This window comes from Chrysochloris asiatica, unplaced genomic scaffold (assembly GCF_000296735.1).
Source record: "Chrysochloris asiatica unplaced genomic scaffold, ChrAsi1.0 scaffold00003, whole genome shotgun sequence".
NCBI classification, from domain to species: domain Eukaryota; kingdom Metazoa; phylum Chordata; class Mammalia; order Afrosoricida; family Chrysochloridae; genus Chrysochloris; species Chrysochloris asiatica.
Window position 1 is genome coordinate 38,941,543 of NW_006408521.1, and position 15,085 is coordinate 38,956,627.

Sequence of the window (15,085 nt, forward strand, 5' to 3'; positions counted from 1 at the left end):
GCAGGCAGGCCCTTATCAGCTTTAGTCTGGATTACCCACAGAAGTTTCCTATTTATCTCCCTGACTCTGATCTGAACCCCACCCCCACCCCCACCCCCTCCTTCTATCAAAAGACCCACCTTCCATAGTGCTGCCTATCTACCCAAAGGCTGACTTGACCTGGTCACTGAGTAAGACCCCCAAGGAGGGGCTACAGCCCAGGGATAAAATCCAAATACTTTAAACAGCCCACCAGGCCCTCCATCACAAGACCCTGCTTAATAGTCTAACAAATGCCAGAAAAGCCTTAATCTCCCACACACATCTAACACATACCATACTGGGGATTTTGTTGTTGTTTTTTCTCTCTTTACATTAGTTTCCTCTGACTGAAATGCTCCCACCACCATTCTTGGCTTAGTTGTTGCTGTTGAAGTGCCAGCAAGCGACCCATACCAACCCTATATAGAGGGTTTCCAAGGAGCTGCTGGTGAGCTTGAAACACTGACCTTGCAGTCCAACACATTAACCCACAGCACCACACCAGAACTCCAATTCTTGGCCTCAATTCATTCTTCGAAGTTCACCCTCAGCTTTTGTCTCCACTGAGACATCTTCTCCAACCAGGGAGTCTTGCCCAGTCTTCCCTCTACCTCCCCATGTCGCTGTGGTATGGCCAGCACACCAATAGAGCCTTTGGGTGCTTCATATGTGTGTGTGGCTCCCAGATGAGTAGTAAATGGTCAAGGGTGAATGGTGTGGGTAACAAAGTCATAACACACTGGAGAAGGAATGGGGCACAGAGATGGCTGGCAGACAACCCCAAAGAGAAAGAAAATCTCCAAATCATAGCTTCATCAGGGGAGGGATGTTGTTACAGTTGAGAGCCTTTGAGTCAAATCCCATAGCAACTCCATGTGACAGAATAGAAATGTACCATAGGATTTTCTATGCTGAAATATTACAGAGGGGGTCCTGGTGGGGTACTATAGGATAAACACTGGGCTGCTAAGCGTAAGGTAGGTGGCTCAGGATCCTCAGACATCCTATACAAGGTTGCTATGAGTCAAAATCTAGAAGGACACGTTCATGAACAGCAATCTTTACAGAAGCAGATTGTCACATCTTCCTCCTGCAGAACCCGAGTGGGCTCGAACTGCCAATCTTTCCATAGCAGTAGAGTACTTAACTGTTAGTGCTTCCCCCATAGTTAGCAAAGCCTGTCACAAGGCTGACCCTCATTAAATATGTGTTGAATGCTAGTGGGAAACTAGAAGCCGTAGGGGCCAGCCTGGGGCAGACAGTCTGGGATTATACTTGATCCACAGATAATCCCCCAAATCCAGAAGCCACCTGGACAGCAGTAGGCTAGACTGGGCTCCATTACCAGATGCATGTAGATCCTCATGTCGACTTCATAACAGGTATCCCAGGGATGCGAACGAGCACCTCAGAGATCAATTTATTCTAGTTATTATTGAGAGTGAGGGCAGAATCCATTTTGGGAAATTAATCCCTTCTTTTTATCTCCATTTTACACAGCAAAACACACACCAATTCACTACTTCTAAATATACAACTGAGTGATGTCGATTATATTCTTTTGAGTTGTGAAACCATTATCACCAACTTTTGGGGGGAACTTTTAATATGCAAATTTTCAAATAAAGAAAACAGTAATAAAGTACTCCCCAGATACCCATTACCCAGTAGCCCAGAATTACCAACACATTTCTGATCTCATGACGCCTATACTACCCTTATTCCCTGAAATAAACCCCAGATATCGGCTCATTTCACCAGAAAGGCTTCAGTAAGGTTCAGAATCCGCTTCTGATTTCATCTCCGCGTACTCTCCAGTTCCCTTTCGTGGCAATGCCCCCCTCAAGTTCTCCACCAACGTCCGTCCCTTAAACAGAAAGTCCGACTGTGCGGCGCCGGCCCTGCCTCCTCCGCTTCCCGCATGGCGTGGATCACCCCGGCGCGGTGGCGGTCCTGACACCCAACCCGCAGTCCGGTGATGCGCGAGTGAGTCGCTTTGCGCACCGCCACCGGCAGCCGGAGGAGGCGCTTCCACTTCCTCTTCCTCGCGCTGACTAAGGCGCTGAGCGCCCGCCCAGCGTGCCCAGTTCTTGGGTTGGGAGCCCCGCCCCGGAGGGCGTGATCACCGTTCGAAGGGGCGGAGATATACCCATATTTGGCCTTATATGGGCAGTCACGTCAGAGGTTGCAAATTCATTCACATAAAACACTGCGCCGCCGGCGGAATCCCCGGCTTCTGGAGTGGTGAGTGGCCGGGAGGGTACACAGCAGGCAGGGCGGGAAAGAAGAGTTGAGCGGCCGCTCAGGCGCGGGGCTCCGTCAGCCGGCTGCAGTACCTCGTCAGCGGGCATCCTGGCCGTGGGCACCTGCTCTGCGCGCGGCGCGGGGCCGCTGGGCGGCGGCATGAAGGTCACGTCGCTCGACGGGCGCCAGCTGCGCAAGATGCTCCGCAAGGAGGCAGCGGCGCGTTGCCTGGTGCTCGACTGCCGCCCTTACCTGGCCTTCGCCGCCTCGAGCGTGCGCGGCTCTCTCAACGTCAACCTCAACTCGGTGGTGCTGCGGCGGGCTCGCGGCGGCGCGGTGCCGGCGCGCTACTTGCTGCCGGACGAGACGGCGCGCGCGCGGCTGCTGCAGGAAGGCGGCGGCGGCGTGACGGCCGTGGTCGTGCTGGACCAGGGCAGCCGCCACTGGCAGAAGCTGCGCGACGAGAGCGCCGCCCGCGTCGTGCTCATGTCGCTGCTCGCTTGCCTGCCCGCGGGTCCGCGGGTCTACTTCCTCAAAGGTGAGCGCGGCGGGGCCGCCAGTCAGTCCCATGACCCACCCGGGCGCTGGGGTCCCCTCCCCTCTCGGGTCACCGAGAAAGTCTCCATTTGCCCCTTAACTGCACACTGGAGCTTGACGTGCGTTTCTGGAGGTCATAACAGATGTCCAAGATCGGACCTGCCTCCACCCCCACCCCTGTCCGAATTCCTCGAAAGCGCTTGTCCGCGGGGCTGGTGGGTGGCTGTGCAGCGGGGGGCGCTGCTGCTCTGAGGCTCCCAGGCCGTGGACTAGTGCTGGGCACGGGCCTTGAGCCGATCTGATAGATCTGGCGGGGGATCAGCAGGTCGCGACCCCCCAAGAGCCTGGCGCCGGGGTGTCCCCCTTCCCGCCTGGGCAATTACTGTAGGTTCCGCGGTGCCTTCACTCGACCCCTCTTGCCTTTTTGACCCCGGCGATCCCCTCCCTCTTCCTTTCCATTTCTTTTTATTGCTTTTTATTGTCTTCCTCCGGTCTTTTCTCCTCAACTCCGGGGCCTTGCTTAAACTCAATCTCTTCCCACTCTTTTCACCTCCTCCCTCCCACGCCCTGGGAACATTCCTGAGACCCGGGTCCTAAGCGGGGGAGGAGGGGGCTCCTTCCCTGTCTGCCCAGGGTGGAAGGTACAGGCGCGCCTCCTGGTTGGCAGGCTGGCTGGTGAGTCAGGGTCTGAGAGAGGAGCCTTGTGTGTGTGTTGGGGGGGGGCAGGCTGCGGGTGGTAGAGAGGATTATGGTTTGTGGCCCCAGAAGCCTGCCCATTACTCCTGCTAGGGAGATAATTTAGGCTTCCGGTGGTAGGTGGGCCGCTTCCTATGATTGCATCCCCCACGTATTTGAGCCCTTCTGACCTTAAATGTGAAACCCTAGTGGACCTGCAGGAGAAGCACTGGACTGGGAACCACAATGTAGGTGCTTCAGACCCACTAGGCACTCCTTGGAAATCCTATACAGGGTTGCTATGAGTCGGAACCAACGCGAAGGCACTTAACAGTAACATCCTTAAATGTATAAGAGACACGACTGAAATGCAAAGTGCTGAGACCTGGGGGCATACCAAGGTGCTTCTAACCCCCTTGGGATTCAGCATTGTTGGTGAGCAGCAAAAGCAGGTATGGTTCATAGCTCAGGGGCTGCTGGTAACTGGAAACCTGGGGTACTGTTTTAAAGCTGAACAACTTGGGGAATTTCATACATTCCAGGGGCACGTGGGCAGCTTCCACCTCCATTAGCACCTCTTACTGCCTATCCCTTGTTAAGTGGATCCTGTTAGGTGGATGGTAGCCGGGAAGAAAATAATATCCTCCCTACAGGTTTGGCCCCCAGGGCATGGAGCAGTGGCCTGCCTGCTCCAGGCTCGGCAAAGCTTTCACACAGGGCCCCTGGTTTCTTTCTCTTCCTGGTGTGATTTTTGCCTCCTGCTCTTAGCAGTGAGAACAGGAAAAGCGTCCACCTCCTCAGGCTGCTTGAAAGATGTGTTCCAGGAAATTCCTCCTCGTTCCTACATGTGCTCCCCACCCTCTCCAAAGGGGTCATGCTGGCAGGTTGGAAGTTAACACCACAGGAAGCAGGCAGATCTGTAGATTTGATATCAGAAAGTGTTAAGTTTAAAGTGTTTTTAAATTTTAATGGCAGTAACAACCACAGGTTTAAAAACAATGTGAACCACTATCCAGTGAAGTGGGCCTTCAACATACCTTAGACCACATTCCCTTTCATTTTTCCTGAATGTCTTTTTTAACGGGATATAATTTCATATGAGGGGGCTTCAGGAAGTTTGTGGGAAAATGGAAAAGATTATTGAATTTTCCATGAACTTTTTGAAGCCCCGCCTGTATTTCCTGTTCCTGTCTCTATCACCAGACTCTATCTTGGAGACCTTCTATATGAATATACAAGGAGTCTACATCACCTTTTTAACCAGCCCCTGGCAATGGGCATCGTCAGATCTAGTCTTAGTGTTTGAAGCAGTGTGGCAGAGGACATCCTTGTCCATATGCTCTAGCACATGCACAGTCTATCTCACTAAAATCATGAGAATTGCAGGGTCAGAGGTTATGTGTATTTCTAATTTCCCTAGACTCTGTTTGATACTGACCCTCTTAGCACTATTAAAGATTTTAATTGCTGCCAGTTTTTTGTTGTTGTTGTTGTTGTTATGTTTTTAATTTATTTCCTAATTTAGGATTTCAGTCTTTAAACTGGTAGGTGGCATCTCAGATCTTAAGGGCCAGGTTTTTTAATCTTCTTTCCATTCTTCCTCTGTCCCTTAAAGAAAAAACACTCCGATGACAGGGTGGTGACCAAATAGACTTGCCAGTGCGCATTTATATATAGCGTCCTGTCCCCACCATTGTCTCCAGTCCCCTGGTAAGGCGGTGGTGATGGAAAGCAGAATCTCTCTGAGGAGGATTGAAGCAGCAGGGCTCTTGCTTGCTACTCAAGTGAGGCACCAGAGAGGAATGTGCTGTCTCTCCACACCTCTGACGGCAGTGGGTGAAAGACAGACCATCTAATCTGTAGGACTCCTCCTGACCCCAGCTTGCCAAGGCAGGGCCCTGTTTATCTATTCCTCGGCTACACTGAGACTCCTTGTCTGTCTTCACATTTTGCCAACAGGCCGACAGGCTCCAGCCCACACTGGAGCTTTCTTTCTGCCTCCTGACAGCAAACTTTTTTTTAACATTATGTGATTTGGGTGAAAGTTTGCAGAGCAGCTTGGTTTTCCCTTCAACACTTGATACACATTTTGATTTGTGACACTGACTGCAAATCCCTGTAATGTAACAGCACTTTTCCTGTTCTTTCCTGTGTTTACTGTTTGCATTGTCTTTCTATCCCTTCCTGCCTTTTGTGCTGGATCCCTGGGCAAATGCTGCCCTTTGATCAGGTATGGTGGGTTGTTCTAGGGAGCCTTGGTAATTCTGTTCCCCTTATAGACCTGTGTGTTTGGCTGAAAGTTGAGCTACAGGGGTGGCTGCAAATGTGACAGGGTTAACTAAGGTTTAGGGTTTCTACCTGTCTCTATCAGACTACTAAGCCTGTTGTTGTTGTTGTTGTTGTTGTTATATTGAGTTTTGTCTCTATCCAGGACCCCTACCCTGATCCCTTTCAGAGTGGTCAGCAGTGGTAGCTCGGTACCATCTAGTCTGGTCTCAGGGTTGTGGAGGCTGTGTGGTTCACTTGATCCATTCGTCCTTTGGATTGTTTCCATGAGACTTAGGTTTTCTTCATTGCTGAGAATGAGGAGAAGCCAATAGCTGCACCTTAGATGGGCGTTTGGCAACCAACTCTTAAGTGGTCTATTTAGAGGCAAGGGATGGGGTGACCTAAAGACTTCACTTACCCAAGCCTCATCCTGAAGTTGAGGATGACTTGGGCCACTGTTACTTTAGATTCCACCCCAGTCACTCCGGAAACAACACCTTGGTTCTGACAAAGGGCACCTCTTCCGAGGAGGAAGCCAGTAGGTATGTGACGTCCTCCTCCCAGCCTTCAAAGAGGGAAGGGGACCAGGGGCTGTTGGGGGTTGAAGAGGCTAAGCCACACACACCACCTTCATCCTGCCTGACCTCCTGTCATCACGAGGGGGAAGACCAGAAGCTTGCTTATCCAAGAAGGAGCAGGGGGTGACTTGCTGAAGTGACCACAAGGGAGATTTGGATGTACTAAACAGGGGTGAGAGGGGGAGGCAGTTCAGAGAGCTGAGACTGAGCCATGAGGATGAGGGGAGGATGAGGCGAGATGACTCATTCTAGGAATTGCCTGCAGCTTCTGGGAGGGAGCTGGTGACTGCCCTGTAATCCATTAACCATTTTCTCACTGTGGGGGTTTAACCCAAGAAGCCAAAAGTGTTCCACTGAGGGGTTGTTACAACATCAGAAAGCAGAAGAAAACAGGATGGGGGTGCTTTGGGGAAAATACAGGGCTAGAGAGACAGGTTTTCCTTAGGGGGTGCTGAGAATTAAGTTCGAAGTCCTTTTGAAAGGTAACTAACTGTATGAATTCCTCTGAACTGGGCCTATTGAAAGGATGGTCAGCTGTGTTCTTAGCACTTGGGGGATAAGGGGCAAAGTTGTTTTATTTCCCTGAGTTTAAACCTCATATTAGCCCTCGCTTCCTTCTGAGTGGAGGCAGTTCTACTTCTAGTCCTGCGTAGATCTGAGGACCGGGGGACAGAAGACGTGGACCAGTTCAGTAATAACCAGTTTCTGCTCATAAAGGAATGAAATTATAGAATCACTTCAGCATCTTAGGTAAACAAGAGAGAAAATAAATAGCTTTTGTCTTCTGGAGGGATTTGGTTAATATGTGCCGATGTGAGGTTATTTCCTTCCACAGTTGAAGCTGCTTCTGGTAGATACAAAAAGTTAATCATTGCCTCTCTGAAACTATGGCTTTTTAGGCATACGTGTGTGAGGTTAGAGAACCTTTTCTACTCTAAAACGATTAGTTGGGTTTACTCATTTTTTTTTATGTCACCACAATCTGTATTGTTATTGTTGTTAAGCGACATTGAGTCAGATCCAACTCATAGCAGGGTTTCCGAGGAGCAGCTGGTGGGTATGAACCCCACTGACCTTGTGGTCTGCAGTCATATCAGGAGTCTGAATCTATATTCGCTTTATGTTTTTGGGTATTCCACACTCCGCCCCCAAAAAAACAAATCCACTGACACAGAGGTAGGTTCTGACTCATAGCAACTGTATATTGTTAAGTGCTGTCAAATTGGTTCCGACTCATAGCAACCCTGTAACAGGGTTTCTGAGGCTGTGAGCCTTTGCAGGAGCAGAAAACTTCATCTCTCTCCTGTGGAGTGCCTGGTGGGCTCGAACTGCTGACCTTGTGGTTTGCAGTCCAGTGCTTATCCTACAGAGCCACTGCTCTCCCAGAAACCTTATGTTATTGATACAAGAAGCACTTTGGTGGGTTTGAACTGCCAACCTTGTGGGTAGCAGTCAAATACTTATCCTATAGTACCACACCAGGACTCCAGTGGTGTGGTATACTGTAGAGTCGGTTCTGACTCATAGCAACCCTGCATAGGATTTCTAAGGCGGTAAATCTACGGGAGCGGAAAGCCTCATCTTTCTCCCACAGAAAGACTGGTAGTTTTGAACTGCTGACATTGAGATTAGCAGCCTAACTTGTAACTACTACACTACCAGAGCTCCATATAAGGTTTCTAAGGCTGTAAATCTTTATAGAAGCAGACTGCCACATCTTTCTCCTACAGAGCAGCACGTGCGTTCGAACTGCTGACCTTTTGGTTACCAGCTGAGCACTTAAACACTGCACTACAGGGGCTCCTTCATTCCCCACTTGGGGTATTGGCTAATTATGGGTATGATCTGGCAGCCTGAGAAATCAATACTTAACATCTGTTTTTGTGTGTGTAGGGGGATATGAGACCTTCTACGCTGAATATCCAGAGTGTTGCGTGGATGTAAAACCCATTTCACAAGAGGAGATTGAAACTGAGAAAGCCCTCCTCAGCCAGTGTGGGAAACCAGTAGTCAACATCAGCTACAGGCCGGCTTATGACCAGGTATTTCTCCATTCCTCTCTGGCTCTTCCTCTCCCCACTCAGCGGTGGGGGTTAGTAGTCTTTGGTGGCTCTGAGTTTGGCAGAATGCTCTAGTTTGGAGAGCGCCTCTGTCACTTGCCAACTTGAGTTTCCATCCAAGAGTAAATGGGCTTCCTTCCAGAAAACAAGCTGACAAGTGCAAACGAGCCCCAGGATGCTTGACAGCTTCTGGAGAAAAGGGATGTGAAAGATACATGAGTATTCACTGGCTTGGAAGGTTCAGAGAAGCTTCAGAATATTGCTTTAGGTTTCCCTGAAGACATTCAGAGATGCCTTTCATGCTTCCTGTGTTGATTTCTTTTGTAATTGTTCATACTCTGCAGTTTCTGCAAACCAACCCAGTATATCTGTCGAGGCATGTTTCTGGTATTTTTAACTGAAAATACCTGTTTGTTTGTTTCTTTAGTTTAACCATCCAAACATGGTGGTTCTACCTCCCTCCCCCACTGTTAATTCCATAAATTCTGAAGCAAGGGGAAATCAAGAAACACAGTAGGGTTTCATGTTTCTCAACACAAGTACATGGGTATTTTGTACTTCGTGACAGTTTGACAAACAAGTCACATGGAAAGCTCAGTGGCTAGTCAGGATTACCTAGATGATACGGGAAGATGAAGAAAAGGCAAGTGAGAACTCCAATGTGGCAGAAACCAGAAATCAAAACCAGTTTTTCCGTTTGACAGAGGGAAAAACTGTTTCATAGCTGGGGGAGCAATTGATTTGCAAGCGCCCACAGCTAGCTTTTAGCAATCCCTGGTCTAGAACTCTCTCTCAACTCCCTGATTGAGGTCTTTTCAGAACTTCAGTCTCTTTTCCACGTGACACACTTTCAGGAAAAGCATCTGACTAGGAGAAAGCTTTTCAAACTTTTCCCATAAGATGAGAAAATACCCAAATTGTAAGTAAGACTAGTTACTGCCGAAAATGCCAGCTGTCTCATGAGCAGAACTCTGCCCCTGGGGATGAACTTCCAAATAAAGCTTTGGGATCTTTTCTTGAACAGGATCCTTGGTCAGGAAGCCAATTAGCTCGGCACGGTGCCAGAGTTATTAATTTTATTGTTTTCCTTTATTAAATATATACAGTCTATGATGAATCTTGGGCTTTCAAGTAAGATTTCTGTTTTTGCTTTTGTTTTGTTTTTTGTTTGTTTGGATTGTGTTTTTCCGGTTTCTCCGAAAGTGAAAGAGAAACAAGAGTGGGTTACAAAAGAGCTCAGCAGACCTTTGGCCATGCAGGGGCTGGGGAGGCCCTGATTTGTCTTGGCAGTTCATCTGGGGAACTCCCTGGTACGACTTCTTAGAAGCACTGCCACATCGAGAGAAACTAGGCGAGGTCTCTCTCATTAACCTTTGGGGTTTCTGAGGGCCTTTTGGTGTGTGTTCCTCTTGAGCCTAAACAGGAGATACAGAAAAGGAAAAGAAACCGTTTCAGGAGTGTGTTGGGCTAAGCGCCAAAAGAGACTGGATTAGATCCGAGGCCTGATGTGTCAGCATTCTCCAGGCACTCAGGGGAGTCAACTGTCCGGTTTGATCCATTGAAGATGAGTCTATTGGTGTCACTAGTGCGGGCCCATAGCTGCTCAGTTGTGGGTCTCCTGACCCTTTTCACTGGAAGCTAACTAGTGGCTCCTGACTAGTGAAGAGCTATGCTCAGGGTTGAGGTCCAGCTCAGACCTGCTGGGAGTGAGCAGCCCTGTGCCTTCCCCAGGGAGAGAAACCATATCCTTGTGTTTCTTCTTCAGCCTTTGATGATCATGGCAGCTATATAATGTACCAGATTTTACTGCATCCACTCTCCCATTGCAACTTCACAATTATCCTGAGGATAGGTATCATTATCCCCATTTTACTGACAAAGGGTCAGAGGTTAAAGAAGCTGCCCAGGGTCACAACTGCTAGTAAGAGCGGAGCTGACATAGAGTTCTCTGTCCCAAGATCAGTTGTTAAGTGTCAGTTGGTTCTGACTCAGCCACCCTACATTGCCACACCAGGACTAAGCCCAGGTTATTTACCACACTCCCACCCAGGAAGGCTGCTTCTATATGTGGAGGTTTAGTGGAGAGGTATGTGAGGGGAGGGATACAAATAGAAATTTGATCTGTAGAAGAAGAGAGGAGGGAGGGAAAGCTTTCCTCCCTGTTTTTACTTAAAACACTTGCTTTCTTATAATGATCATCATTTTGAAATGATATTCCAAGCAATTAGATTTGGGTTTGACTCCTAGCTCTCTACCACTGACTAACTCTGACTCAGGGCAAATCCTTTAATCCAGGACATCGAACTGGTTCATTAGGTTCAATATGTATGCATAAGCATCACGTAGGGATCTTGTTAAAATGTAGATTCGGATCTAGAATATCTGTGGTAGACATGTAGATTCTCAGTAGGGGTTGAACCTAAATGAACAAATAAACGGTTTGGATTCCTAATTTAATAATCCCTCTGAGCCTCAAATTCCCTGTCTCTAAAATGGAGATAATGTTACTTACTGCTTCATAGATTTGTTGTGAAGTTGGTACTATGTAAATACATGTAAGTGGAGTCCTGGTGTGGTGCTGTAGGATAAGCACTTGACTGCTAACCACAAGGTCCACGACTAACCCACCAGCCATTCCTTGGAAACCCTATACACAGGGTTCCTATGAGTCAGAGCCGAATCAATGGCTCTTAACAAAAACACGATAACATATAAAGTGTGCAGCCATAACCCAATGCTGATGTGGATTCCGATCACAGAGACCCTATAGGACAGGTTAGAACTGCCCCGTAGGATTATAGAAGCTGACTCTCTCATGGAGCAACTGTTGGGTTAGAACTGCTGACCTTTCTGTTAACAGCCTAGTATTTCACCTCTCCTTAAGCCCAGCCATGTTTTTTTTGTTGTTGTTGTTAGCTGTCGTCAAGTTGGTTGCAACTCACAGCAACCCTGTGTCATTGCTGAGGAGCGGCTGGTGGGTTTGAACCTCCAGCCTTGCAGTTAGCAGTCAAGTGCCTGTCCTACAGGCTTAGTTGTTAAATGTCATCAAGTCAGTTCTGAGTCACAGTGACCCTGTATAGGGTTTCTGAGGAGCGACTGGTGGGTTTGAACCGACCTTGAGGTCTAGCACTTATACTACAGTGGTACATTAGGAGTCCATAGTTGTAGTAGATTTTAATAAAAATACCAGTTGTTAGTGTTATCCTTTGTAAAAGCCTCTAGAACTTTCTTCCAAGTGGCTAAGCTAGCCTTTGCATAACTACTTGTTCCTAGGAAAGAGAAAGCAAACAGCACATGTGAGGTAAAGTGAGAATTATCTGCTGCTGCCCTTTGTCACGTCCCCCTGGCTTCCCTTATTATGTGTGTCTGGCAGAGGACTCTTGAGCTTCCTCTCCACTCTTACCCCAGGAAAGGAATTGAAAACTCGGGAAAGTAGATGGCTGGAACCAGAAACACTCTCAAAGAGACAGCAACTGTCCCCAGCTCAGTGTTTTCCTCTAAAAACCCAGGGACTTCTGTCCAGCCATTATTAACCTCTCTTGCCATCTTGCTGTTGTTGTGTGTCATTGAGTGGGTTCCAACCTATAGAGTGACCCTGTATAGGTTTCCTAGGGGCGGCGGGTGAGCTTGAACTGCCAACCTTGCAGTTCAAATGGCTTTGCAGTCTGGCACATTAACCCACAGTGCCACATCAGGACTCCAAATACTAAAACTGCCAAGCCCAACTTGTTCTTTTTAATTTTGCCTCAGGATACATAGTCTTTGGCTCTCCCTTAATGTGTATCTCCTTAGCTAGAAACATGGTGTGTGGGTGGAGAAATCAGGTGTGGGTGGGTGGCCTCCTAAAAGCATCTCTCTCCAGTAACTAACCTGAGCCTCAAATGAAGGAGATCAAGAAGGTCAGGGATGGGGGAAGCCCTCTGCCTAAAAACTTCAGTTTATCTGAGAAGTCTGAGTAAACAGTGGTTATTTTCAATCCTAAGAAACATTTTTATTTTATTCTTGAAGAGGGGATTGTATTTTAACATCTGAAATCTGAATCCATTTAGGATCAACAGTGGCTTAGGAGTGATGAGTGTTTGTGTGCGTCTGAGTTGATTCCACTCATACTGATCCTGTAGGATAGAGTAGAGCTAGGCTGTCATCTTTATAGAACCACATCTCCAGGTCTTTTCTCCTGTGGAGAGGCTGGTGGGTTCAACATGCCAACCTTTCTGTTAGCAGCGGAGTGCTCAGCCATGCACCAGCAGGACTTCTTGATTGATGTGATACATCTATAAAAATGTCAGAGCAGGAAAATGTCGTCTTACAAATAAAGAAACCAAGGTGCCCTGGAGTTAAAGGACTTGTCCCTAGAGTCCTGGTGTAGCACTGTGGGTTAATGTGTTGGACTTCAGCGTCAGTTTAATCCACAAGGTCATTGGTTCAAGCTCACCAGCCATTCCTTAGAAATCCTATACAGGGTCGTTATGGGTCAGAACTAACTTGACAGCACTGCACAACAACCCCACTACCTGTCCTCCCAGGGCATCTAGAATTTCAACACAGTTTCTTAGTTCTTCCCATCTATCTTCAAACCAGAAAAGGGACAAACAGGTCAGGACTTGCTGGGTTTCCTCTCAAGCAGCAAGCTCATCCAATAGTTCTGGTGTCCTTTGCCCTTGCCTACAGGGTGGCCCTGCTGAAATCCTTCCCTTCCTCTACCTTGGAAGTGCCTACCACGCATCCAAGTGCGAGTTTCTCGCCAACCTGCACATCACGGCCCTGCTGAATGTCTCACGGCGGCCCTCTGAGGCCTGCACCACCCACCTACACTACAAGTGGATCCCGGTGGAAGACAGTCACACGGCTGACATTAGTTCCCACTTTCAAGAAGCAATAGACTTCATTGGTAAGTCCAGCCGATCCTCGCCATAATTTGGGGATTTCCCTAGGGGCATGTGTTCTTGGATTTTCATGGACTGAGGTTTTGAGGGTCGGGGGTGGGAAGCTACCTTCATCATGAAGAAGTGTCTTGTCTATAGTCACCAAGCATTAGAGCCGAGTTGGGCCACAGCCACTGAAAAGGCAGAGGAGAGGATTTATGTTGCTATTAATAGGCGTTTTAGTTTGCAAGATAAATGAATTAATATACTTTTATGGCAGTACTCACTGCCGCTTTTGTTATTGTTTCTGGCTGGGCGGGAGCAGAAAATGTATCAGCTCAGAAGGCTGCACGTGAGAGAAACGGGGTGGGGAAGAGCTTCCCTAACCATGCTCCTACGTAGGTCGGGATATTTTTAAAAGCAAACAGAAGGACTGAGAGAGACTACTTACGCACAGAGCCCCAAGAGCCGGGCAGCTTTCCACGTTTTTTGGCATACAGCTTGGGGGCAATTTGTTTTGTGTTTTCAGCTAATTTTGGATTTGAGATAGCACTTGACTCTAGTTCTAGCGCTGAGCTTTGCGCACTGGAACGTTGGCATCTTTTGCATCCTATTCTGCATTCCTGGGAGGCAGTAACCGTTCAGTTCGCATTGTGCAGGTCTGAAAGCCAAGGTGTTGGCTTCCAGCCCCTCTGCCTGGAAAGAACTCTAGACCATAGGATTCTGTGATGTCCTTCCTTTTCCCCCACCCCTTTCCCTTGAGGGCTGGGCTGACATTTTTCAGGCTCAAATTTGCTAACACCTCTCCCCAACCTTGTAGACATGCCTGCTTTTCTAGAGTCTTCTTTCTCTTTGTCTTCAACACACTAATCATTGAAAGGGAGACATGATTTCCCTGTTTTTGTTAGAAGTGGGGAGAAGGCAGGTGCTTAGCCCAGTGATAATTACTGAATACAAGTACCAATTAAAGGGCCCCCTTTCAGCCACGTGGTGGGCGCCCTCTGCTCATCACACACAATTTCTGTGACACAGGAAACCCTGATGAGAAACTTACCAGAGGCCAGAGGCAGAGCCTGGCCTCCTGTCCCCTGGGCTGAGATGTTTCCTCCCGAGTCTCTGAGAGGCCACCCAAATGATAGGTTCAGGATGGGAAACCCTGGACTTGGGTCCTAGTCCCTGGGAAGGCCTTGCCCTTCTTAGCCTGTTATTTAATTACCTAGATAGCAACTTAATGAGGTCATTAAACTCGCCCCCGTCCATTTCTCAGAACCCGCCCTCCCTGACTTGTGTGTGTGTCTGTGTTTGTGACATAACCGCCAAAACCCACAGCGTTTGAAAAGCACAGGATGCATTTTCCCACCCTCTTGCCCTGCTGATGGGAGGAGGGATGAGCATCTCCGGTGGGCCTGGACCTCTCCCACGGAAGGGTTAAGCCCCTGAGGTTTGGAGTGGGTTCCAGAAATACTGCAGTCTAGACTCTTTGCTTCCTTGGATGTAACACTGGGGCAATTAGAAGTTAAACCATAAAGGAGGCCAACAGAAGGGACAAAAGGAGACTAGAATGCACACCCTGTTGCCCTAGGCAGTTGAGGGTCCCCCTTTGGAACTACTTGGTGCTGGTGGTGTGCCATCAAGTCAATTCGAACTCATAGCAACCTTGTATAGGGTTTCCCAGGCAATAAATCTTTACAGAAGCAGAAAGCCTTGTATTTATCCCAAGGAGCAACTGGTAGATTTGAACTGCAGACCTTGTAGTTAGCAGCTGAGTGTGTAAGCACTATGCCATCAGGGTTCCTTTTGAACTACTTATAAGGACTTTTTTTTTATTTTTCTTGAG

General features: G+C 48.3%; 1 protein-coding gene across 1 annotated transcript in view; it reads left to right on the top strand.

Moving 5' to 3' along the window:
* The first annotated feature begins 2,214 nt into the window (after positions 1 to 2,214).
* The window catches only part of DUSP5 (dual specificity phosphatase 5), a 14,983-nt gene continuing 2,112 nt past the window's right edge, over positions 2,215 to 15,085 (top strand). Inside the window, exons 1-3 of the mRNA XM_006831334.1 lie at positions 2,215 to 2,803; positions 8,217 to 8,365; positions 13,055 to 13,274. Of these exons, the coding sequence (XP_006831397.1) occupies positions 2,425 to 2,803; positions 8,217 to 8,365; positions 13,055 to 13,274 (748 nt within the window). The 5' untranslated portion in view covers positions 2,215 to 2,424. The remainder of the gene's footprint in view (positions 2,804 to 8,216; positions 8,366 to 13,054; positions 13,275 to 15,085) is intronic.